Source organism: Phoxinus phoxinus (assembly GCF_949152265.1).
Source record: "Phoxinus phoxinus genome assembly, chromosome: 20".
NCBI lineage: Eukaryota > Metazoa > Chordata > Actinopteri > Cypriniformes > Leuciscidae > Phoxinus > Phoxinus phoxinus.
This window is the reverse complement of record NC_136895.1, coordinates 9,603,744-9,628,677: the sequence shown is the minus strand read 5'-3', so window position 1 is coordinate 9,628,677 and position 24,934 is coordinate 9,603,744. Positions and strand designations below refer to the sequence as shown.

At 43.1% G+C, this 24,934-nt stretch overlaps 3 protein-coding genes across 4 annotated transcripts in view; 1 reads left to right on the top strand and 2 right to left on the bottom strand.

The window, feature by feature from the left end:
- The window catches only part of LOC306988275 (CD276 antigen homolog), a 169,308-nt gene that overhangs the window by 91,304 nt on the left and 53,070 nt on the right, over positions 1-24,934 (bottom strand). Inside the window, exon 2 of the mRNA XM_079593089.1 lies at positions 20,220-20,305. The gene's annotated coding sequence lies outside the window, so the exon portion shown is untranslated. The remainder of the gene's footprint in view (positions 1-20,219; positions 20,306-24,934) is intronic.
- LOC306988574 (tripartite motif-containing protein 16-like) lies at positions 3,214-18,023 on the top strand. Its single transcript, XM_079593654.1, has 6 exons — positions 3,214-4,109; positions 7,728-7,823; positions 7,908-8,141; positions 13,215-13,374; positions 16,501-16,548; positions 16,759-18,023. The coding sequence occupies exons 1-6, from the start codon at positions 3,390-3,392 to the stop codon at positions 17,310-17,312; spliced, it is 1,812 nt and encodes a 603-aa protein (XP_079449780.1). The 5' UTR covers positions 3,214-3,389; the 3' UTR covers positions 17,313-18,023.
- Positions 22,397-24,393, bottom strand: LOC306988274 (uncharacterized protein). Of its 2 annotated transcripts, XM_079593086.1 has the most exons (5): positions 24,296-24,393; positions 23,877-24,212; positions 23,608-23,739; positions 23,395-23,489; positions 22,397-22,978 (listed from the first exon to the last, which is right to left on the bottom strand). In XM_079593086.1, the coding sequence occupies exons 1-5, from the start codon at positions 24,318-24,320 to the stop codon at positions 22,883-22,885; spliced, it is 684 nt and encodes a 227-aa protein (XP_079449212.1). In that variant the 5' UTR covers positions 24,321-24,393; the 3' UTR covers positions 22,397-22,882. The 2 variants fall into 2 exon arrangements, with proteins under 2 accessions (XP_079449212.1, XP_079449211.1); XM_079593085.1 differs by lacking the exon at positions 24,296-24,393 and having other exon boundaries at positions 23,877-24,278.

Sequence of the window (24,934 nt, the reverse complement as noted above, 5' to 3'; positions counted from 1 at the left end):
GCTGGACTTACTGATGCATAAACAGTATTGAACGATTTTGAGAGAAATATTACCTGTCTGGGGCCGTATTCACAAAGAATTTTAAGGCTAAAAGTAGCTCCTAACTGGCGAATTTAGGAGCAACTCCTAAAAATAATGGGCGTGTCACTTCTAACTTTAGGACTCCTAATTTTTTTCACTAAGAGTAATTCACGAAGCATTTTAGCCCTAAAAGTAGCACCTAAGTCTGGGACAGCTTAAAAGAAGTCGAGAGGACTCCTAACTCACTAAGACCTATTCACAAAGGATCTTAAAATCGCCGCGCGACGCAGTGTATTGGAGACAGCCAATGACACGGAGTTATTACAAAGACACCGCCTTAACCGTGAGGGAATACTGATTGTTGTGGATCTTGTGAGGGATGCAATAACAGCGCCAACTAATCGCAACAACCCAATCAGTGCCGAATTGAAATGTTTGATAACACTTCGCTACCTGGCAACGGGGAAAATGCAATTGTGTAATGCCGACGATCTAGCGATATCCCAGCCATCGGTAAGCAGATCCATCCACCAAACCATCAATGCACTCTGTAGACCCCATATTATTCGACAGTTCATAAGTTTTCCTGTCATTCGCCAACTCCAAAGAAACAAAGCCAGCTTTATGGATATTGCCAGTGTGGTGCTATAGACGGGACACATATTAAAATAATTGCACCACGTCAGGATGAGGACGTGTTTGTGAATAGAAAGAAAACCCACTCCATCAATACCCAGATTGTGTTCGATGCAAACTTCACAATTCTCGATGTTGTATCCCAGTGCCGAATTTCCCTTTTATTTTTATTTTTTTCAGCACCAACTGGGCCAGCAGCAGTAACTGATCCTGCGTCCAGTTGGGGTTGCTTTTCCGTTTTGGCGAGTTCATAATCCGCCGTCATTCAACTATTACATTACTTAAATAGGAGCAATATTTCCTTGCTTTAAGTAGTCTATTTAGGCTAATAGGATGTCAATTAACCAAGCAAGTGTTAATGCAAGTGTCGTTTTTCATTATTAGGCAAGTGGCGGTTTTCATTAGGGTATTAGGCTACCTAGATTTAATTTAATTTAATTCACAACTTCTCTCTCTCTCTCTCTCTCTCTCTCTCTCTCTCTCTCTCTCTCTCTCTCTCTCTCTCTCTCTCTCTCTCTCTCTCTCTCTCTCTCTCTCTCTCTCTCCCTTTTTAGAATTACACTTCACTGGGGCCTGCACAAACATGTCATTATATATGCATTTCGATTACATTATTATTATTATTTTGTGTAGTAGGACACAGACATATTTAGATGTCGTAATTCCATGATTTGGTGCGTCTGTGTTATGTTCCGCATGATGGCCCTGTCATCTAACAACCAATCACCGTGATCATTGCGAGGAAGCTCGTGCATGATAATTGACGTCATCCATAGCAACGAAGACTCACTCTTAGTTTAGGAGTTGTCATTTTTCCTTACTAAGAGTAGGTCTGAAAGGCGTTGTGAATAACTTTTAAGAGAACACTCCTAGCTAAAATCTTTTAGTGCGATTTAGGAGTACTCCTAGTGGTAAGATAAAATGCTTTGTGAATACGGCCCCTGAACTTGAACAATTACACATCAGAAAGTGTTGCTTGGTAACGTTAGCTCGATCAATTTATTTTCAGATGTCAAGCTCTGTATTGACCCAAGTTGAGGAAACAGTCGTCGGTGAAATGTTTGCCGCAGATATACAAAACTTTGGGGAGTTGTGTCTGCGCATTTCCAGAGAAAATTAAATGCCATGATATCTCTCGTGGACAAACTAAAATCGCGCGCACGCGTTCCTACTCCCTAGCTCATTTTCTCATGGACTGGAAATATTCTCTGGGCGGGCAAAGCAGAGAAAGGGCAGGTAACATTTCTCCTTATGACGTCATAAGGAGGAGATTCAAGATCAGCCCGATTGAGCTTCCACTTTCTCAAAGGCAGAGAAAGATTGCAAAAGCTTGATTTACACCGATTGAAATTTCTAGAAACTTGGGGACCATATACAGGCTAGGGGAACTCATATTAATGTTAAAAAAACTCAGAAAGTGAAAATTTCATGTCATGGGACCTTTAACACGTCCACAAGCTCAGTGTAGGCGCAGAAGGCCACGTTTCCAGGCCGCTGGGCGGGAGAGTATCAGCCACGGCTCCGATGCTTACACCCTTTCTCTGACATGTAACATATGTAAATGAGATGAGTATACATAGATGTTTAACAACAGAATTCCTGGTGAAAAACTACACCACACATGATGCTGTACAGAAAATTCCACTAATCCAAGAGTCGAAAAAAAGCTAAACTTGCAAAAAGAGCATTTTAGCTCAGCACTTGCTGAGATAGTTTGACTTGCAAGATCTTTATTCGGTCTCAAAATGATGCAACACAAAATAATGATAATGTCTAAGGTTTAAATCAAAAAGGAAAATAATAATCCAGATGGAGAAAAAATTTTGTTAGGCTATGAAAAAGCAAAAGGGTTCGAAAGGTGACTTCTCCTGAGGACTGCCGATCCCCTGGATGAAGTGAAGGTGAGAGGATAAGGCCATGTCCACACGAACACGGGTATTTTTATAACCATGACTTTTTTAACGCGGTTCGCCCGTTCGTCCACACGGAAACGCAGTATCAGGTCACTGAAACCGAACATTTTTGAAAACCCCTGCCAGGGTGAGGATTTTCAGAAATGCCGGTTGCAGTGTTGTCGTGTAGACAGTAAAACCGGAGTTTTTGCCTTGCGACGTCAAAGTGTGCGCCGTTATCCGCTGTGTTTGACGTCAGATTGTGCGCCGCTGACGGCTTCTGATTGGCCAACGTGGCTTTACGGTTAGGGTTATATCGCCACCTGCTGGTGTGGAATGCTCTTGACGGCGCTTGATAGCGTGTTTTTGCGTTTTCATGTAGACGGAGATTTTTTCAAAAACGCAGGAGGAAAAACTCCGGTTATAAAAAATACCCGTGTCCGTGTGGACATGGCCTAAGTCCCAGGTTTTATCCTCCTCCCAATCAAAGGAGATTAGTCGGCAGGGGTGTACAATCCTCCACACTCTCCTGAGTCATACCGCCACCAGCAGGCGAGAAAAGAAAGCGCAGGGTCGTAACACTTGTACCTTTGTATTTTTGTCTGATTTTCTAAAACTTGTTTTGCTTCATATCGAAGTTTGTAATGTGATGATTCACCTCTGTTCCATGGGTTTATAACACTTTAACGAAGACTTCATCTCTATGGAAGACATGAATGGAAAACACTTCTGGAACCAGCGCAGCTACAATGACATGCATTCAAGAGAGAAGATGGAGGGAAGTTAGCGAGGGTAAGGCATAAAAAAGCAGCCTAGGAAAGTGACTCTCCTTGACTAGGAATGAGGAAGCTGCTTTACAGACACACCTGTTTTACACACTTCACTCAAACACAGGAGCAGGAAACTATTTCAACTCCTCAGTTCAGGGTAATCACAACTTTTTTTGAGCTATTCTGTGTTTGTGTCTCCTTGTATTCATGCTGTAAAATGGCTGAGGCCAGATTTTCTCAGGATGAGTTCATGTGTCCAGTGTGTCTTGATCTCCTGAAGGATCCAGTGACCATCCACTGTGGACACAGTTACTGTAAGATCTGTATTACAGACTGCTGGGATCAGGAGGATGAGAAGAGAATCTACAGCTGCCCTCAGTGCAGACATACCTTCAGTCCAAGACCTGCTTTGGGTAAAAACACCATTCTGGCTGAACTGGTGGAGAAACTGAAGAAGACTAAACTTCCCGCTGACTGTTACGCTGGAGCCGGAGACGTGGAGTGTGACGTCTGTACTGGAAGAAAATACAAAGCCGTCAAGTCCTGTCTGGTGTGTCAGGAATCTTACTGTCAAACTCATTTTGACCGTCATGAGGAATATCACTCACGTAAGCCACACAAAGTGATCGATGCCACTGGACGACTGCAGAACATGATCTGCCGCAAACATGATAAAGAGCTAGAAATGTACTGTATCACTGATCAAGAATGCATTTGTGTGCGGTGTCAGGAATATGAACATCAAAACCACATAACTGTATCAGCTGCAGCACAGAGGACTGAGAAACAGGTATGAACTTAAAGGAATAGTTCACTTTAAAATGACAATTCTGTCATCATATACTCACCCTCAAGTTGTTTCAAATCTGTATGAATTTCTTTCTTCTGCTGAACACAAAGGAAGATATTTTGAAGAATGTCGGTAACCAGACAAGTAATGTACCCTATTGATTTCCATAATAGGAAAAACAATACTATGGATGTCAATGGGGGTACATCAACTTTCTGGTTACAGACATTCTTAAAAATACCTTATTCTGTGTTCAGCAGAATAAAGAAATTCATACAGGTTTGAAACAAATTGAAGGTAAGTAAATGATGACGTGAACTTTGAAGTGATTGTTCACACAAAAATGTTGTCTTCATTTACTCACCGGCATGCCGTTCCAAACTGGTTTGACTTACTTTTTTTTTTTCCCTGTGGAATTTAATAGATGATATTTGAAGAATGTCTCATCTATTTTAGTCTATACATTGAAAGTGAATGGGGTACAAACGTTTCAAGCTGCAAAAAGGAGACAAGTAATCTAAACCAGTTTTTTTTTCAAAAATGTAATGTTCTTAATTGCATTGAATGTGCACTTGTAGCGTAATTCAAATCTTAGAAGTATATATTTAAAAAATATATGTATTACTCGGTTCTCTCTAGAAAAGGAACGAGTACTGCGTCGAAAGACGCTACGGGAAATATTTTTTCTCGAGATATTGAAGCCAAAAAATTAATCCTTAATTTTGTAGTAATGTAAAACGCTTTGCAGCAGCATACAGCCTTAGGCGGAACAGCTTGCGCGCCTATTGGCTGCTCTGCGGCAAAAGCAGCAGCCTATGCGAGGCCTCTCATGACGCTTGACCCAATGAGGACGCTTCGCGCCCTCTACTTCACGTCCCGCCAGAACAGGCGTGGCCTAGGCCCATAAATATCCGAGCACGGCTGTAATAGTCTGATTTTCATCGCCGAAGCGACGCAGAGTATTACGCAGGCACGGCACAGAGACACAGTACTCGTTCCTCTTCTAGAGAGAACCGAGGTTACGCTAGTAACCGAGTACGTTCTCTTACGAGAGTTCTCTCGTACTGCGTCGAAAGACGCTACGGGAACCCCGTGTAAAACGCCGTGCATGCTGAGATCCAACACCAGACACCCAAGGGCGCGCGCGCCAGGGGCACACCTAGTGCATGATCACCAGAAAAACTCACACAGAGTTCCAGGAAAGAGAGGCTAGAATAGCATCATTCCTTTATAATTAGTGCCCTAAGGGGCATTTAGAGCATATATATGTATATAAATATATATGGTGGATCGGCATTGCTCATAGGACATAACTGTCAGTGAGTGATGCTTAAAACATTTTGGCAATCTGGGCCGTAATAGAACGGGACAGAAAACACCATATTGTGTCTTTTAAGACCGAGAGCAGTCTGGCCTGCAAGGCGGGAACCTCTAGGTTATAAAACCTTATAAATGTAGACGGGGAGGCCCAGCCTGCCGCCATACAGATATCTTGCAACGAGATTCCACTAGACCAAGCCCACGAGGAGGCCATGACCCTCGTAGAATGTGCTCTGATGCCCAACGGGCATGGCAGTCCTTTTGATGCGTAGGCTAGCGCTATGGCATCCAGCGGCGGCACAGGCGCGACTGTTCAAAGCTGAAGCAAAAGTACGCACCCTGGCTGAAAATGGACTTCAGGACTTCGCGACTTCTTCGTGAAGCTCAGGAAGAAAAGGTGCGAGTCGTGAGGACGGCGAAGTACGGTCTCCTGCAGAAAGCAGCCATCCAGCCAGTAAAGCGCAGGCTCCTCGGGCGCCGACCACTCGACGCCAAGGCTCGCGGCGGCCTGCGTGAGCAGACGCATCAGCTCTGCTTCAATGTTGGCCTTTCCTCCTCGACGTTCACGAGCGGCGGGGGGAGGTCCACAGAGCTCGCCCATCCTCAGCCACAGAGCTCGAGGAGAGAACAGCAGTCGTCCTCCACAGACGCGGCTTCCCCTTCATCGTCCATAACGGACGCGGCGGCAGACAGCGGCCGTTGTCCGTCAGTCAGAGAGTCCAGCGAAGCGGGCGGAGAAGCTGGCGGTGGCTCCGGCGAGCTCCTCGTGGTGGAGGGAAGTTCCGGGTTCCGCTGAGCACGGCGCTTTTACGGCGCGGCGCTACAGCGAGCGGAAGTGCAGCTTCAGCGAACGAATCCAGGCGAGTCCTCAGAGTCACCATAGGCATCGTCTCACAGTGATGGCAGCCGCCATCAGCAAGTGCTAGAGCTGCGTGATCCTCACCCAGGCAGGAAACACAGATCACATGGTGGTCCCCGTCGCCGAGTGGTGCTCTACATGAGCCACAGGTGTTGCGAGGCATCTTTAAAAAGATGCTCGGCTCTTTTAGTGGTGGAAAAAATGTGTGACGCAGCGGCGAACACACACAGAACACACACTACTGTAAAGGATATATTCCACGCCGGATGGCGATGCAGGGTACGGCGGCTGAAGGTGGCGAGATGTCGACTAGCGGCTTCAGTGGAGAAGGCACGTCCTGCTGTGATGCTTCTCGACGGCTGTGGCGGCTTCCTCTCAGGATCCAGCGATGCGGGAGCTTCGATGAAGAGATGAAAATCAGACTATTACATCCGTGCTCGGATATTTATGGGCCTAGGCCACGCCTGTTCTGGCGGGATGTGACGTAGAGGGCGCGAAGCGTCCTCATTGGGTCAAGCGTCATGAGAGGCCTCGCATAGGCTGCTGCTTTTGCCGCAGAGCAGCCAATAGGCGCGCAAGCTGTTTCGCCTCAGGCTGTATGCTGTTGCAAAGCGTTTTACATTATTACAAAATTAAGGATTCATTTTTTGGCTTCAATATCTCGAGAAAGAATCTTTCCCGTAGCGTCTTCCGACGCAATACGAGATAACTCTCGTAAGAGAACTGGACTTGCAGATAATATAATATCAACAAAATAAAATGCCACTTAAGTGAACTTACAGAGAGGCCACTTTCAGGATTGTTTCTTAAAGGGGATGTCTAATGCTATTCCATGCATTCTGACCAGGCCCAGATTAACACAGTGTAGTGCCCTAGGGTGACCACATTTTAAGTGCTCCCATACAACTCACAGGTTAGTGCAACATGAACATGTCATACTAAATATCTTTATTTCCTTATATATATGGCATATAACTTTATTTATCATATATGGCATGTATGAGGACTAGGCCTACATGCAAAACCTAGGCCTACATACCAAATAACTATAACAGGACAGCTGACACCGTAACTTCTGTTCATAACCTCAACACTAGATGCCGCTAAAATCACACACTGCACCTTTAAAATATATTCTGTTGAGTAGCGCAATAGACAGAAAGTCACACAGGTTTGGAACAAAATGAGGGTGAGTAAATTATGACATAATTACAATTTTGGGGAGACATATTCCTATAAAATTAATGAAATTCTGACACTTTGGCTTCATAATCATTCATATTCTCTTTTCAGGAAAATATTCAATCTGTGATTTGAAGCTACAGTATAATCTCACCATGCTAGATCTTTAACCACTCAACAATTTCTGGATTTATGTAACTTGTAAATTATAAATTATGTAACTTGGTGACATTTCCTGTTATTGGTTTGTCCTCTAGACTCAGCTGAAGGAGACACAGATGGTGTTCCGTCAGAGAATCCAGCAGAGAGAGAAAGATCTTCAGCAGCTGAGAGAGGCTGTGGCGTCTCATAAGGTGAGCCTGGAGAAGAAGAGAAGGTTGTGAAGTCCTACATCAGTCCCGCTGAACTCACTGTGTGATTGTGATGTGTGTCCTCAGCGCTCTGCACAGACAGCAGTGGAGGACAGTGAGAGGAGCTTTACAGAGCTCATCCGCTCCATTGAGAGAAGCCGCTCTGAGGCGACACAACTGATCAGAGATCAGGAAAAGGATGCAGTGAGTCGAGCTGAAGGACGGCTGGAGCGACTGGAGCAGGAGATCAATGATCTGAGGAGGAGAGACGCTGAGCTGGAGCAGCTTTCACACACACAAGATCACATCCAGTTCTTGCAGGTAACAGATCTAAGAACAAGATCATAGTGGACTTTAGCAAGATCCAGCTATTGTATTACAGATAAACATTTCATGAGAGAAGAATGAGCAGATGACTTAAAAGTAGTCAGGAATTAAGTCAGTGTTGTGTTATCATATAATCATCCAGACAGACTCTCATCTGATCATCTTCTTCTTAAAGAGACTTAAAATCCCGTAGGAAACATTTTTTCTGAGGTCTTCTTTTCTGGAATAAATATGTTGGCAAACACCACTAATGTCACGGTTTGGGTTTTGTTTCTTGTTCTTGGTTCTTGTCTTGTCATGTCATTTCCGTTTGTCATGTGATCCTGCCATGTGTCTTGTCATTGGTTAATAGTCTGATTATTGTTCACAGGTGTCCCTTGTCTTGTCGTTAGTCTTGTGTATTTAAGCCCTCATGTTTGCCCTGTGTCTTTGTCTAGTATTGAATGTTTCCTGTCGCTTGTTCTGGTTTCCAGCCTTTCTTTTATGTTTGGTTTAATGTTTATAATTAAAGTTGCATTTGGGTTCGCTACATCTTGCCTCCGGTGGAATCAATTCATTACAGAATACTAGACCACTTCATGGACCCAGCAATCCGCCTCTTCCGCCTCAGCCAGGGAAACCGTCCAGTCGAGGATTACGTTAAGGAATTCTGCGAGCTTTGCCATGGGGAGGATTTCAATGATGCTGTGTTAAAGGACATGTTCCGCCATGGACTCAATGAACCACTTTACCAGCTCATGCCAGCCAATACCCCTCGTAACACTCTGGTGGAGTATATTGACTTTGCCCTGATGTGGAGCGGCTCGTCGTGCACTGTAGGCTTTGCGGATGAGGAGCCCCGCAAGCCCACGGTATCCTCTGAGCCAGAGCTTCACGTCAGTCCTGCCGAGCTTCACGTCAGTCCTGCCGAGCTTCACGTCAGTCCTGCCGAGCTTCACGTCAGTCCTGCTGAGCTTGAGTTTCTTCACGTCACGTCAGCCCTCAGACCTGTTCTCCACGTCAGTCCTGCCGAGCCAGAGCTTCACGTCAGTCCTGCCGATCCAGAGACTGTCCACGTCACGCCTGCCGATCCAGAGACTGTCCACGTCACGCCTGCCGATCCAGAGACTGTCCACGTCACGCCTGCCGATCCAGAGACTGTCCACGTCACGCCTGCCGATCCAGAGACTGTCCACGTCACGCCTGCCGATCCAGAGACTGTCCACGTCACGCCTGCCGATCCAGAGACTGTCCACGTCACGCCTGCCGATCCAGAGACTGTCCACGTCACGCCTGCCGATCCAGAGACTGTCCACGTCACGCCTGCCGATCCAGAGACTGTCCACGTCACGCCTGCCGATCCAGAGACTGTCCACGTCACGCCTGCCGATCCAGAGACTGTTCACGTCTCGTCTGCCCAGCCAGAGACTCTTCCTGTGCCTGGGTCAGTGTCTGTTTCTGTGTTTGTGTCTGTCCTTATGGCTGTAACTGTTCTAGTGGCCGCTGATCCTGCGCCAGAGCCCGCTGATCCTGCGCCAGAGCCCGCTGATCCTGCGCCAGAGCCCGCTGATCCTGCGCCAGAGCCCGCTGATCCTGCGCCAGAGCCCGCTGATCCTGCGCCAGAGCCCGCTGATCCTGCGCCAGAGCCCGCTGATCCTGCGCCAGAGCCCGCTGATCCTGCGCCGCTGGTCCCGTCCAGCCCAGAGCTTCCTTCGCCGCTGGTCCCGTCCAGCCCAGAGCTTCCTTCGCCACTGGTCCCGTCCAGCCCAGAGACCCCTCCACCGCTCGTCACGTCCGCCGAGCTAGTGTCTCCGGACAAGATGGCTGCCGCCATGCTGTCTGTTCCTGAGCTGGTGTCTGTTCTCCCCAAGAAATTTTTTTGGGGGGGCTATCCCTCACCGACATGGCCGCCCGAAGGGTCTTCACCGCCGTGGCCGCCCGAAGGGTCTTCACCGCCGTGGCCGCCCGAAGGGTCTTCACCGCCGTGGCCGCCCGAAGGGTCTTCACCGCCGTGGCCGCCCGAAGGGTCTTCACCGCCGTGGCCGCCCGAAGGGTCTTCACCGCCGTGGCCGCCCGAAGGGTCTTCACCGCCGTGGCCGCCCAAAGGGTCTTCACCGCCGTGGCCGCCCGAAGGGTCTTCACCGCCGTGGCCGCCCGAAGGGTCTTCACCGCCGTGGCCGCCCGAAGGTCCTACTGATCCGCCGTGGTCACGCCCACAGCCTGCTCCGCCCTGGACGCCCGAGGGTCCAACAGCTCCGCCCTGGAAGCCCGAGGGTCCGACTGCTCCGCCGTGGCCACGCCCACATCCTGCTCCGCCATGGCCACGCCCACATCCTGTTCCGCCATGGCCACGCCCACATCCTGCTCCGCCGTGGCCACGCCCACATCCTGCTCCGCCGTGGCCACGCCCACATCCTGCTCCTCCGTGGCCACGCCCACGTCCTGCTCCTCCGTGGCCACGCCCACGTCCTGCTCCGCCCTGGCCACCTGCACATCCTGCTCCGCCCTGGCCGCCTGAAGGGTCGTCTCCGCCCTGGCCGCCTGAAGGGTCGTCTCCGCCCTGGTCGCCTGCGCAGCCTGATCCGACCTGGTCGCCTGCACAGCCTGATCCACCCTGGTCGCCTGATCCGCCCTGGTCACCTCCACAGTCCAGGTCCGCCCACACACCACGGCCCAGGTCCGCCCACACTCCTGGCCCTCCGTCCCTCCCCCAAGACCGCCTCCACTGCACCACCCTCCTGAACTATTGCCTTTTGTTATGTTGGGCGTCAGGAGCCGCCCATAAAGGGGGGGGGGGGGGGGGGGGGGGGGGCTATGTCACGGTTTGGGTTTTGTTTCTTGTTCTTGGTTCTTGTCTTGTCATGTCATTTCCGTTTGTGATCCTGCCATGTGTCTTGTCATTGGTTAATAGTCTGATTATTGTTCACAGGTGTCCCTTGTCTTGTCGTTAGTCTTGTGTATTTAAGCCCTCATGTTTGCCCTGTGTCTTTGTCTAGTATTGAATGTTTCCTTTCGCTTGTTCTGGTTTCCAGCCTTTGTTTTATGTTTGGTCTTATGTTTATAATTAAAGTTGCATTTGGGTTCGCTACATCTTGCCTCCGGTGGAATCAATTCATTACAACTAACTAATGTGTGCTTCTGATTTATGATAAAATCAGTAAACTTGATGGTATTAATTTCCACCTAACTAGATTTTTCATCTTTTTAATTCAATCTTTTATTTCTTTATTTTAATCTCCTTGTGAAGTGTAACAAACTGCTCAGAGACAAGAAGGTTGAGATCCAAATGCAGTTTTATTGAACAGAGGGTAATCCAAAGTCGTAATGCACAAAACAGGCAATAGTACATACACATTATTTTAATAGGCATATTGTGCAAAAGTTAATTTGTTTCAGTAATTCAACTTAAAAGGTGAAACTAATATATAGACTCATTACATGCAAAGTGAGATATTTCAAGTCTTTATTTGTTATAATGTTGATGATTATGGCTTACAGCTTATGAAAACCCCAAATTCAAAATCTAAATTAGAATATTACATGAAATCAATTTTTAAAAAAAGGATTTTAAAAACAGAAATTTCGGCCCTCTGAAAAGTATAATCATGCATATGTACTCAGTACTTGGTTTGAGCCCCTTTTGCATGAATTACTGCCTCAATGCGGCGTGGCATGAATGCTATCAGCCTGTGGCACTGCTGAGGTGTTATGGAAGAGGATGCTTCAATAGCGGCTTTCAGCTCTTCTGCACTGTTCGGTCTCATGTTTCTCATCTTTCTCTTGGCAATGCTCCATAGATTCTCTCTGGGGTTCAGGTCAGGTGAGTTTGCTGGCCAATCAAGCACAGTAATCCCATGGTCATTGAACCAGGTTTTTAGTAGTGTGGGCAGGTGCCAAATAATAATAATAATAATAATAATAATTCATTACATTTATATAGCGCCTTTCTGGACACTCAAAGCGCTTTACATAGAAGGGGGGAATCTCCTCAACCACCACCAATGTGCAGCATCCACTTGGATGATGCGACGGCAGCCATATTGCGCCAGAACGCCCACCACACACCAGCTTACTGGTGGAGAGGAGACAGTGATGAAGCCAATCAGTATATATAGGAGGATGATTAGGAGGCCATGATGGACAGTGGCCACTGGGCAAATTTGGCCAGGATGCCGGGGTTACACCCCTACTCTTTCGAAAGACATCCTGGGATTTTTAGTGACCACAGAGAGTCAGGACCTCGGTTTAACGTCTCATCCGAAGGACGGCGCTCTTTGTCAGTATAGTGTCCCCGTCACTACACTGGGGCGTTAGGACCCACACAGACCACAGGGTGAGCGCCCCCTGCTGGCCTCACTAACACCTCTTCCAGCAGCAACCTGGTTTTCTCAGGAGGTCTCCCATCCAAGTACTAACCAGGCTCAGCCCCGCTTAGCTTCAGTGGGAAAACAGTCTTGGGTTACAGGGTGATATGGCTGCTGGGTGCCAAGTCCTGCTGGAAAATGAAGTCAGCATCTCCATAAAGCTTGTCTGCTCTAAAATGTCCTGGTAGACGGCTGCGTTGACTCTGGACTTAATAAAGCACAGAGGACCAATACCAGCCGAAGACATGGCTCCCCAAACGAACACAGACTGTGAAAACTTCACACTGGACTTCAAGCATCTTGAATTGTGTGCCTCTCAGGAGCTGCTGATCATCTGATCTGAGAGAGCGGACGGGTTTATAAGAGTGTAAAAGCTCTGAGTGGTATGGCGGGGGCAAGACCATTCAGGGATTTAAAAGCAAATAACAGAATTTTAAAAAGGATCCCAAATTGAATAGGCAGCCAGTGGAGTGAGGCTTAAATAGGGGAAATGTGCTCATGTTTACATGTATTCTTCTTTTTCACTGACTGTAAGTGGTAAACACTAGAATTTGTATCATTAATATCACATAATGAATATTACAATAATGTATCTGATTGTGAGAAAGTGCTGGATTGAGGCGAGTTACTGAAGATGAATCAAGTCAACAAGAGCCTCACAGATCTGATAGTAGTGGAGGATATTGTGTGGAGCTGATGAGTTTTGATTTCTTTTTTTTTGTAGAATTTCCAGTCTCTCTCAGCACCTCCTGGATCTACAGACGTAAATGACAATCCCTTCAGTTCTCTCTCCACTTTTGATGGCGTGACAGAATCTGTCCGTCAGCTGAAAGTCAAACTGGAGGATTTCTGCAAAGAGGAGCTCAAGAAGTTCTCTGACAGAGGTAAAGTCCAAGGGCCTCATTTATACAGACGTGTCTAGAATGATCTTAAATGTGAACGTTCAAAAATGTGAGTGAGCGCTAGTTTGGATGAGTGAGCGCTTGTATGGTACCCCTTTTCCACCAACAAGAACCAGGTGCTGGTTCAGAGCTAGAGCTAGAGCCGGTTCGGAGTTGGTTCTACTGATAGGTCTTCTAAGAACCGGTTTGCCTTTCCACAGGCTAGAGAGCCACAAGAGAGACAGATCTTACGTCACTGTGTATACATCTCATGTTGCCCAGCAACGCTAGCGCGGCAGCGCCAAACAAAACCACACCAGGCTTGTTCGAGATGGTTCGGCTTCTCGCAGACCGATCGCCGCGTGACATCAAAGCACTGCGAAAGCGATCCAAAAGCACAAGGAGTCGTATGCTCTCCAAACACAGCTCGGATCGGTCCGCGCCGCTTCAATGCATCTCGAACAAGCCTGACATCAACAATGGCGGTCGTTGCGTTACTATTTATGCTCATGGCTTTGCGAAACTACATCGGCATCCAAACACGGCGAATCCAACGCGTTCGTGCAGCTCGCCGTAACTTGCATAGACGGAGATTACAATAGAGCAGCTATTAGCTCGATTAGCAGCTATTTAAAAAATGGCGGTCACAAGTTTCTTTTCGTCCTGTTGGTCACGGTAACCCCGCCCCCAGCCCCTGACGCAAGCGGTTCTTACTTCTAGCCCAGCAATGTTTTGGTGCTACTTAAGAACCACTTTTACTGGTTCGGAGCTGGTGCTTTAGTGGTCGAAAAACAAAGAACCGATTTGAAACTAGACTGGCTCCGAACCAGCACCAGCTCTGCCTTGGTGGAAAAGGGGTATAAGTGAGCGCGTGTTTGGCTGAGTGCTAGTTTGGGTGAGTGAGCGCTTTTTTGGGTGAGTGCTAGTTTGAGTGAGTGAGCGCGTGTTTGGATGGGTGAGCGAGGTACAACACGAGGTATCGCACACCGGACGAGAAGCGCTGCTCCGCGGCGCGTCTATGACAACTCGAGGTATCGCACACCGGACGAGAAGCACTGCTCCGCGCCGGGTCTATGACTACTCGAGGTATCGCACACCGGACGAGAAGCACTGCTCCGTGCCGGGTCTATGACAACTCGAGGTATCGCACACCGGACGAGAAGCACTGCTCCGCGCCGGGTCTATGACAACTCGAGGTATCGCACACCGGACGAGAAGCACTGCTCCGCGCCGGGTCTATGACAACTCGAGGTATCGCACACCGGACGAGAAGCGCTGCTCCGCGGCGCGTCTATGACAACTCGAGGTATCGCACACCGGACGAGAAGCGCTGCTCCGCGGCGCATCTATGACAACTCGAGGTATCGCACACCGGACGAGAAGCACTGCTCCGCGCCGGGTCTATGACAACTTGAGGTATCGCACACCGAGCGAGAAGTGCTGCTCCGCGCCGCGTCTATGACAACTTGAGGTATCGCACACCGGACGAGAAGCACAGCTCCACGCCGCGTCTATGACAACTTGAGGTATCGCACACCGAACGAGAAGTGCTGCTCCACGCCGCGTCTATGACAACTTGAGGTATCGCACACCGGACGCACACTTTGTCAGTTTATGGCCAGCAATATTGTTGTTTAAGGACATTATGGAATTGAGATCATGTCTGTACTATGTTATGACAATTAAATACAATCGTTGCTTAGTCTACACTGCAGTCTGAATTCACTTTACCTCAGAGCATCCGTTAACTGAATGAATTGAGAATATCAGCTGAAAATCCGATAACATCAGCAGTTTTCATTCAACCAGCTGATTTCTGTAAATGGATGTAAAACTAAATGTAGCTATATTGCAGCACAGGGTGAAGTCTCAACACTAAATTAAAGGCCTGTCTCATATAGACGGCTGTCTCAAATACAAGCCGGTGCAGTTTGCGCGATTTGGGAAAATAAAAGCCCGGGCTATTATTTGAAGTTTTATGGTAATAGTCTCTTATGGGCCTGTTTAGCTGAGTCATTCCTAGAACGAACAAAACAAGCTCTGACAATTTGATAATCTTATTAGATGATTAGATAATTACATTCGAAAGATTTGACTTAAAAAAAAAATGCAATAGATTTGTAAATGGTGTTTTTATGCATGTCTGGGGTTTTGCATTTACACTGTTCTGACCACTAGGGGTCACCATGGAGATGAGTGTCGGATTGTTTTGAAGCCTCTGCACAATATGGCACATTTGCTTAAACTGTTTCAGTCTTCCACGAAGCCTCGATCTGCCACTAGTTTATTGTAGGTTTAATATTCTGTAAATGGAACCCAAGTGCAGTTTATTACAACCAAACATGATCAAAATTCAAAACAAAGACTTGACATGAAACAGTGATTACACGGACAATACTAGACAAAGACACATGGCAAACACGAGGGCTTAAATACACACAAGCACTAATGACTAACAAGACACACATGAAAGCAATTAACACAAAGAACCAACGAGAACATAGGACACCTGACAAGGGGAGCACATGGCAGGATCACATGAGGGCCGGGAATCACATGACAAGACAGGAAACATAAACCAAAACTAGTAACATTAACATGAAACAAAACTCCAAACTAGACGTGACAGACATGTCTTTTGTATGAATATATTTTTAAATATCTTTAAAGAAGTGTCAAATAAAGAAGATTGTTTGTGCACATCTCTGCTTGTTAATTTCATTCGTTTGGAAGACCTGTACACTCTAAAAAATGCTGGGTTGTTTTAACCCAAACCTGGGTCAAATATGGACGAACCCAACCGTTGGGTTAACATTTTTTATAAATAAAATTAACCCAACGGCTGGGTTTGTCCATATTTGACCCAACTTTGGGTTGAAACAACCCAGCATTTGTTAGAGTGTAGTTGGGGAAATTTACAATACATATTCTACATCTTAGACTTAGGTTGCACAAGCCTCCGATCACAAGCATATTAATATATATTGATGTAGGATGAAATCCATGGAATTTAGGATCAAATCTAATATACTGTATGTATTTTATAAATGATTGTCTTCGAAACTGATTATTTTTTATCTTGTCTCTTTATCTTATTCTTTACTTGTTTATGTCTGTTCATTTCCACAGTCACATTCACCACCATGAATCCCAAAACCAGGAAAGACTTCCAGCTATGTAAGTCACAGAAAACAAGCAGACACTGAGCGTGTTCATGTTCTTCCTGAAAGAAACCATAATTTACGGGTTTTATGTGAGAAAATTATGATTTGTAAGGATAGCTGGTCAGCTGTACTGAGACACTGCTGAACATTGAGGAGTCACAGATCCATTCAAAGATCACACAGATACATAATTCCTGATTCTGGTGTGTTTTCTCTCCATCAGATTCCCATCAGCTCTCTCTGGATCTGAACACAGTGAGCAAACACCTCAGTCTGTCTAAGAAGAACAGAGTGATTAAACACACTAACATACTGCAGCCGTATCCTGATCACCCAGACAGAAATGATGATTGGCCTCAGGTGTTGTGTAGAGAGAGTGTGAGTGGACGCGGTTACTGGGAGATTGACTGGAGTGGGGATGTTGGTGTGTCTATATCAGTGTCATATAAGAGCATTAAGGGAGGTTTTAAGCCTTTGTTTGGACAAACTGATCAGTCCTGGAGTTTGAACTGCTCTCCCTACTCTTACTCATTATGGCACAGTAGGATACAGACTAATATCCCTGCAGTGTCCATCAGCAGTAGAATAGGAGTGTATGTGGATCACAGTGCAGGAATTCTGTCCTTCTACAGCGTCTCTGACACAATGAGCCTCATCCACACAGTCCAGACCACATTCACTCAGCCGCTCTATCCTGGGTTTATTGTTCATTCTAAATCTTCAGTGAAACTGTTGATGCCTCAGAAAACTAGAGAGATTTCACCCATTACACTTTGAGCTGCTTGATAAATCAGTAATACTGAGATGTTGTGTCTCTAATTTTCTCTTTATTACATTATTATTACAGTTAACATTTGAGGCACACATAAAACACATCTCTAAAATTGCTTTTTATCTGAGAAACATTGCACGACTAAGACACAGAAATGCTCATACAACACGATCTCATGAAAGTGCGTATCTATACCACGAATTGTATTTCTCATGCCATTTATACGCCAAAAATGGTTTGGAGGGGTGTGGAGTGCGTGCGTATTACACGCCATAAAGTGCGTATCATATGCACGCGAAAACTGCGTATCATTATGCATGCAAAAAATATTTTTGCCATGTAAATGGCACGAGAAATAAAATGTGTGGTATAGATGCGCACTTTCATGAGATCCGGCTGGCTTATACAAGCCTTCATTGTAACTAGGCCTTGTTCTCTGGACTTCCAGCTAAATCTCTAAGCGGGCTACAGTATCGTACAATCAAAATGTCTGCCGCTCATGTGCTTTCTTGTACTTCTCCTCGGGAACACATCACAGCAGCTTTCACATGCACTGGCTTCCCATAAACGCAAGAATTGATTTTTCAAATTCAAATTTGAACCTACAGGGCACTACATGAGACTGCTCCAGATTATCTTTGTGATCTTATTAGTTATCTTATACTCCATCACGCTCTCTCCGTTCTGCTAACTCTCTTATACTCCATCACGCTCTCTCCGTTCTGCTAACTCTCTTATACTCCATCACGCTCTCTCCGTTCTGCTAACTCTCTTATACTCCATCACGCTCTCTCCGTTCTGCTAACTCTCTTATACTCCATCACGCTCTCTCCGTTCTGCTAACTCTCTTATACTCCATCACGCTCTCTCCGTTCTGTAACTCTACTCCATCAGCCTTCATGTAAACTCAAGACCATGAGGGAAAGAGCCGTTTCATGCAAAGCCCCCGAGCTACCGAACGTGCTTCCTCTTACCATCAGAAAAGCACCAACATTGGGACACTTTAAAAAGTTGATCATTTAAAGAAGTCATTTATTTAAGGCTGTTTTTATGTATTAATTGTTGTAATAGTTTATGCTTTGGGGTTTTAGAAGAGCGCATTATAAATAAAATTAATTATTATTATTATTATAAGAACGTTCCAACAATGTTGTTCTAAGAATGTTTCCTCTCAATGTTACGAGAATGTATTTAAACTATGAAAACATAAGCTGGATATTCTCAGTTCTCAGTTATTAGTCAGTTCTCAAGTTCACATTTATAAATGGACAAGTTACACAAAGTTTGACAACTAGAAAGACATTTTGAACAATATTTCTGAAACATAATCAACTTTGAGTAATGTTTTGCATGAAATGTGGGGTTGTGTTTAAGTACTTTAAAAATGAACAACACTTGATTTGATATGATGAGATATTAAATTATGTATTGTGTCTTAATACTTGTTGGGGTAGGTTGTATTTGTAATTACACATTTGTAATGATGTTGCAATTTAGTAACATCATTGATGCTCATAATCATACACTTTTCGTTCGTTGGCCAGAGGAGAAATGCCAACGATTTGTCATTATATATATATATATATATATATATATGTAGGGGCCTAAATGCAGTTAACTGATGAATAATTTTAATTTATGCGTTAAATAGTAATTTACATGATTCATTTATGTGGAGGAAATTGAAGGGAATATTATTATATAGTATTTACAGGTTGATGCAGTTAATATTTACAGTAATGCAAGGAGTTAATTGTGTAATTATCTAAAATGTGTCTGGATAATTTAGAGTGCATTTATATTACATTTATAGTGATATTTTGGGATTAGAGGACTGTTATCGCATTTTAACCGCATGCACCTTTATTTGCGGGGAATACTCTCGCGAGAACTGTGAAGTTATCTGAGTGAACAGTCAGACAAGCAGAGAGTGGAGCCTCAAAGTTTTTTGACCTGAAAACCCAAAGTTGCGGTCCCTTGAATATATTGTTCATTTCTTGATCTTGTATGCAAAATTCTTCATCCACAAGCAAAAAATGGCCTAAGTCTCCTTTAAGCTTTCCTCTTTTTCTTGCTGAACTTAACTCTTTTATTTCATCCCTTAAACTTATGAATAACAAAAAAAGAGTAAATTTTTTGATGCATTATGATGATTTATTCAAAGATATTTTTTAACCTTATTATTATTATGCTTTTCTTTTTTTGTGTATGTATTTTTTACATAATTTGATGTATGCAAATCCAGGATATTCATGTTTTATGTTGTGTATCATTGTTTGTTCATTGTAAATGATACAACCTTGCTTAACTTCCCTGAGCTTGTAGTTATGTATAAGTTTGCAATAAAAAAATACCTTTCTTTCTCTCTCTAACAATTTTTTTTTTTTTTTGTCATTAATTAATCATTTTTATTTTCTGTCATATTCCTGTGCTGATGTTTTTGTTGCTAACCGAGTAAACGGATACATTTATCACGTGGTCCTGTGGATTTATTGGTGGGGATTCGGACGAAGGGGGTGGACAAAGTGTCAAGCTAGGGCTTCATTCAGTGGAAATCTACAATACATTAACTAAATTATTAACTTTTTACAACAAAAATGAACCATCACTGAATTTACTTAAGCTGGACTATGACGATAATTTCTTCTAGATCTGCTGTACAGCCGAAACAAACTTTGTTGCATTATTTTCCTGTAATCACTGTAAAGCTGCTTTGAAACAATCTAGCTATTGTAAAAAGTGCTATATAACTAAAGGTAACTTGACTAGTACATTCAAAATATATTAACTTTAAATGTAGTTCACACACACACACACACACACACACACACACACACACACACACACACACACACACACACACACACAGTCTAGTCTTGTTTACGACTAGGATCCAGTCAATCTCTACTAACCTGTATCTGTCCACCTTCATCGTCCTTCTCCAGAGACTCGTTACATTGGACCACTTATCTTCATCGTGATTGATGGGAAACCGAGGCTTTAATCAAATTGTGCCAAAAAACAAAACAAAACACAAACAGTTAATTGCTTGAAGCTTTTAACACAGAGCGCATTGGCGACATCTGGTGGTCAGACTTGTTTTCTCCACCATATCTAACATTGTGCAGAGCAGAAGAAGCACGTGACCTAACTAAGCTTCGGAAGTCTGAGTGGAATCAGTTCTATCTTCTGATCTAATCTCATCTAAATTAATTTGTGCCAATGAGACCACAACTCGTGTCATGTCGTCAACGAATTTACATATTGATCAATAATATAAAATATACAAGTATGTGATAATAATTAGTAATTGATGTGAGTAGTTGAACAAATATTTTGGGTGTACTGTTTTTTTTTTTGTTATAGGGAGAAGTAAATAATTTCTTTAATCTGTGTGTCGTCAGTAGATCACGCACAGAACTTTCCACTCCCATCGGCGCTGTTTTGGAATTGGGCTCTCGCGCTAATTTGCCCTGTTTAGTGATGAAGTGAAGATAACTGTGACAGGTGAGGAGTGAAGCTTGTGCTTCGGTTGTGGGTAGTGACAGTGATAGTCTGATATGGCCGTACACAGAAAGCATAATCTGACTGCATATGGAGAAGAGCAGCACTGTTATCAACTAATCTTACTTCTTGTTGCAACTAATAGCAAACATGTGACATATGTTCATTATAAATGTCACTTCCTATAGAATGTGGATATTATGAACAAGTTACTTGTCTCTGCACTGATGCCAGCTACACAGTGGCTCAATGATAAAAGCAACATGATCTTAATGCTGCCACCCACAGCCCAGCAGACAAAACCACAATCAAGGGGGAGTTCAAGTTAAATTTGCTCTGACCACACAAGCAGTCTTAAATTCCATTTGATCATATCCTGAACTAGTTATATATATATATATATATATATATATATATATATATATATATATATATATATATATATATATATATATATATTAATACCTCAGTTTTTAGGGAGCATTCAGCTAAAAGCATAATGTGAGCATGTTTTATTTTACTGCCATATGTAAATTTACGTCTCCACTGTGTAATAGTGTGTAATAGTGTTACTTCTCCACAAACTGTAATAGTTTACTTCTCCACTGTGTAATAGTGTTACTTCTCCACAAACTGTAATAGTTTACTTCTCCACTAAGTGCAAATCGCCCCTCTTGTTGACAGAGACTACTCTGCCCTCCACTGTGGTGTTGAGAAATTACAAATGAATGCGACCGATCCGAGTTTACTGAACATATTCTTTTCCCATCGCATATCAGCTCAGAGACGTGTTTATTTTAAATAAAAATTAAGACATTTTTTCGAAAAAGTGGGAATAAAGTGCCTAGTGAGTAGCCTATTTAATAGTGGGAATACTGTGTTTAATGGGTCGGGTTAGTGGTAGGTGTAGAGCAAGCTGGGTTTGCATGTTTGGCGGCTCCGAGTTGAGAGAAGGTAATGTCAACTACAAGTAATATCCCAATAAATCAGCATCTATTTATGATTTTAATAAATATATTCATATACACTGAATACGTGGTTATTATTGTTTTATGAGTATGTATAGCATCTAACTATAATATTTACACTTAGTGCTAAGCAAATACTGCCATTTTCACTTGTAAATAAGATCTATCTCTATTTTTCAGTTTGTGTAAATATATTGCTAAGAAAATGCAGTTTTACAGGTTTGCCTGAGATACATGGACTATTTTTGCATCACAACCCACTATATTTTAGCTCAGAAGTTGCAGGAAGAATAATATCATAAATTGAATGTCATTTTCAGCAAAGCTGTCAAGTCTGTACTTCCTGATTCTAAAACACAAGGGTTTGATGGTTTTGCTGAGCTTTTCAAAAAAAGTGACTATTTTCAAGCTCAGCAAAACCATCAAAGGGGTTCAAATAAAATCTGTTTAGTGTTTTGTTTCTGGCAGAAAGTACCCCACACGTCTGCACTTGATAAATGTTTAAACACCTGTCAGATATGCATGCAAAGTTTAATGTTTGTTTCGTTGTTTCGTTCAACTGACCAAACTAGTGGAACACTTGCACGAAACCACACAGTATTAACCACACAGAAACAGAGCAGAAGATACCAGTTTTAATATGCAAGAACCAAATAATTTAGAACAATTAATATGCAAGCAAAAAATATATAAATAAGATAAAAATACATATTTATAAAACGTTGTTCATGTGATTTCCACTCTAGCTCTGTGCCAAATTTCTTCAACATACAAATACACAAACATAAAGTAAGCTCAAATTGTCATTTGTTGCTCTAACACACAGAAACCACATTGGCCTCTGGTTTACTGCAAGCATGAACATCTCAGAGCAAGAGAAGAAAATAGATAAAAGGGTCTGTATAGAGACAATAATACCAGAGAGCACTGTATTAATATATACAACACTGTATATTTAAATTTAACACCAGAAAAAAACACTAATTTTGTTGATTAATGGGATCTTGCTTTTCATTGACATTGATTTGAGAAGCATTAAAAACAATATAATTTAGTTTCTTAAAGAAATCCATATGCAATTTAGGTTTATAACGGATAATACTTCACACAGCTTTTACGGGCTGAAGAAACGAGTAGGTGGTCTGATCCGGGCAAGGCCGGTTTCGTCTGGAGCGCTTGGCGAAATCAACTTCAGCGTACTGGAAGAGGAAGATCATACAAATGAGAGGCCATTACAGTGTGTAAGACATAATGTACAGTCAGCCGATGGCAAAATAAACCCTCACAAGGTGATCAGGACCCCGAAATGAAGCATAGGGGTCTTGTATCATCCTGAAGGACCAATAGAAACGGATGAAGGATGATGTGAGAGACATAAAACTAGCACAAGGATCTGTCCTTTTTTATGTACTGTACTGCAAGTAATTTTTTAAAACACATTTCATATAATTAATTTAATATAGTACACTATCTGAAGTTGAAAGGATTGTAACCACTACCGGTACTAAAAGTGAACTATACTAACATAGCGTAGTGCAGAAATAATGCGGGCAGGTTAAATTTAAACTAATATATTAAAACTAATAAAGATAATTTATATAAAGAAGTATCTTACCTGTGGATCGTTTGTGTTTTGAGCTGCAGTTGTACTTTGAGGTTTTTTTGAAGTATTTTTAGATCTTCTAGTTGCAATGCAGCTCTTCACTAAACCTGAAACATCAGTGAATAAACATCACTGACACACTTCTTGACAGTTTAAACAGAGAGCAGAATTTGTTTGGATTTAGAGTTTGTCTCCATGTAGTTAATTAAATTAAATTTTACAAACCTATCACTGCAATGGTCAGAAGCACATTCAGCAGGATGAATATGATGGTCATATTTCTCCATATCTGGTGTTGTGGAGCGTCATCTGTCTGATTCCTGTGGACGGAGTCTGTGATATTCTTATGGACAAAGTCTGTAAAAGGTTTATAGTTCAATCTTTCAATTTCAGTCTTTAACAGAACAATACAACTATTATTAGATCTTCACAGTATATTCAATATGGAATCCATAATGTGGTTTATGAAGACATGAAATAATAAAGTAACTTACCGCTGATGTAGATTTTGGTGCCGTTGCTGAATTTTAATGGTTCACTAGTTTTCACACAATAATAAACTCCTAATTCATCAATGGTGATATTTTTGATGGACAGACGACTGTTAGTTTTCACTGAGTATTTGTGAGTGAAGTTGCTGTTTTCATGTTTACCTCGTCCTTCATATGTGTTGCTGTAAGTGCGTAAGATCAACACTGGAGGATCCGGTAATTTCAGTTTGAACCAGTAAATCTCCTCTATATCAAGATCACAGTTTATAATCACATCAGATCCTAAAGTTACTGGTGTGTTTGTTAGACTCTCTGTGGCTTGATACAACATGAACAGATCTATGAGAGAAAGAAAAACACATTTATTGAGATATAAAATCATAAGAAAACCGACTCAATCAAATGTGACATGAGAAACTCACAGATCTGCAGCTGTATGATCTTCATGATCTGATCCAGAAGAATAATATCTGCTATACTGCGATCATTAAAACATCTCGTACTGAGAGCGGAAACACAAACCTCGACCACACAGACAAGAGGAAGTCAGAGCTGGGCTTCTCTGAGATCATTGTTATTCTTACATTTTTGTTAAATCAACATTATATGTAATAGTTATGTGTACAAATCTTATTTCAGATTAATATAATTTACATAACTGAAAATACACATTTTTCATTTGGGAATTTTCATTTGATTTAAAATAAAATAGTGACGCAACTTTCACCAGGATATATTAATGAAACAACACTTAGCACAATTCTAAGAATTACTGTAAATGCCATTCTTATTTTTTAAATACGTAGTAATACACAGCATGTGTTGTGTAAGCCGCGCTGTATTGGTCCAATGGGGGTTTCCAATAGCACGGGGAAGGTTTCTTGCGCGTTCCGTCTTTCCAGCATCTCAAAGTAATTTGGGTTAAATGCAATACATTTCTCATATGTATTTACTTGTTATTTCATCTGACTCCATAAATGAAAGGTTTTGATAATATCTATGCATCACTAAAAGTGAGCAAATGTTTGATTATTAATTTTAGACTATTAAATGAACAAGGT

Coding starts and splice junctions, on each gene's coding strand:
- LOC306988574 (XM_079593654.1), top strand. CDS start 3,390: ATGAGGAAGCTGCTTTACAGACACACCTGTTTTACACACTTCACTCAA. Junction 4,110..7,727: donor CACAGAGGACTGAGAAACAG/GTATGAACTTAA, acceptor TTTGTCCTCTAG/ACTCAGCTGAAGGAGACACA. Junction 7,824..7,907: donor AGGCTGTGGCGTCTCATAAG/GTGAGCCTGGAG, acceptor GTGTGTCCTCAG/CGCTCTGCACAGACAGCAGT.
- LOC306988274 (XM_079593085.1), bottom strand. CDS start 24,255: ATGATTTTATATCTCAATAAATGTGTTTTTCTTTCTCTCATAGATCTG. Junction 23,740..23,876: donor CACCAAAATCTACATCAGCG/GTAAGTTACTTT, acceptor AACCTTTTACAG/ACTTTGTCCATAAGAATATC. Junction 23,490..23,607: donor TCTGACCATTGCAGTGATAG/GTTTGTAAAATT, acceptor CTGATGTTTCAG/GTTTAGTGAAGAGCTGCATT.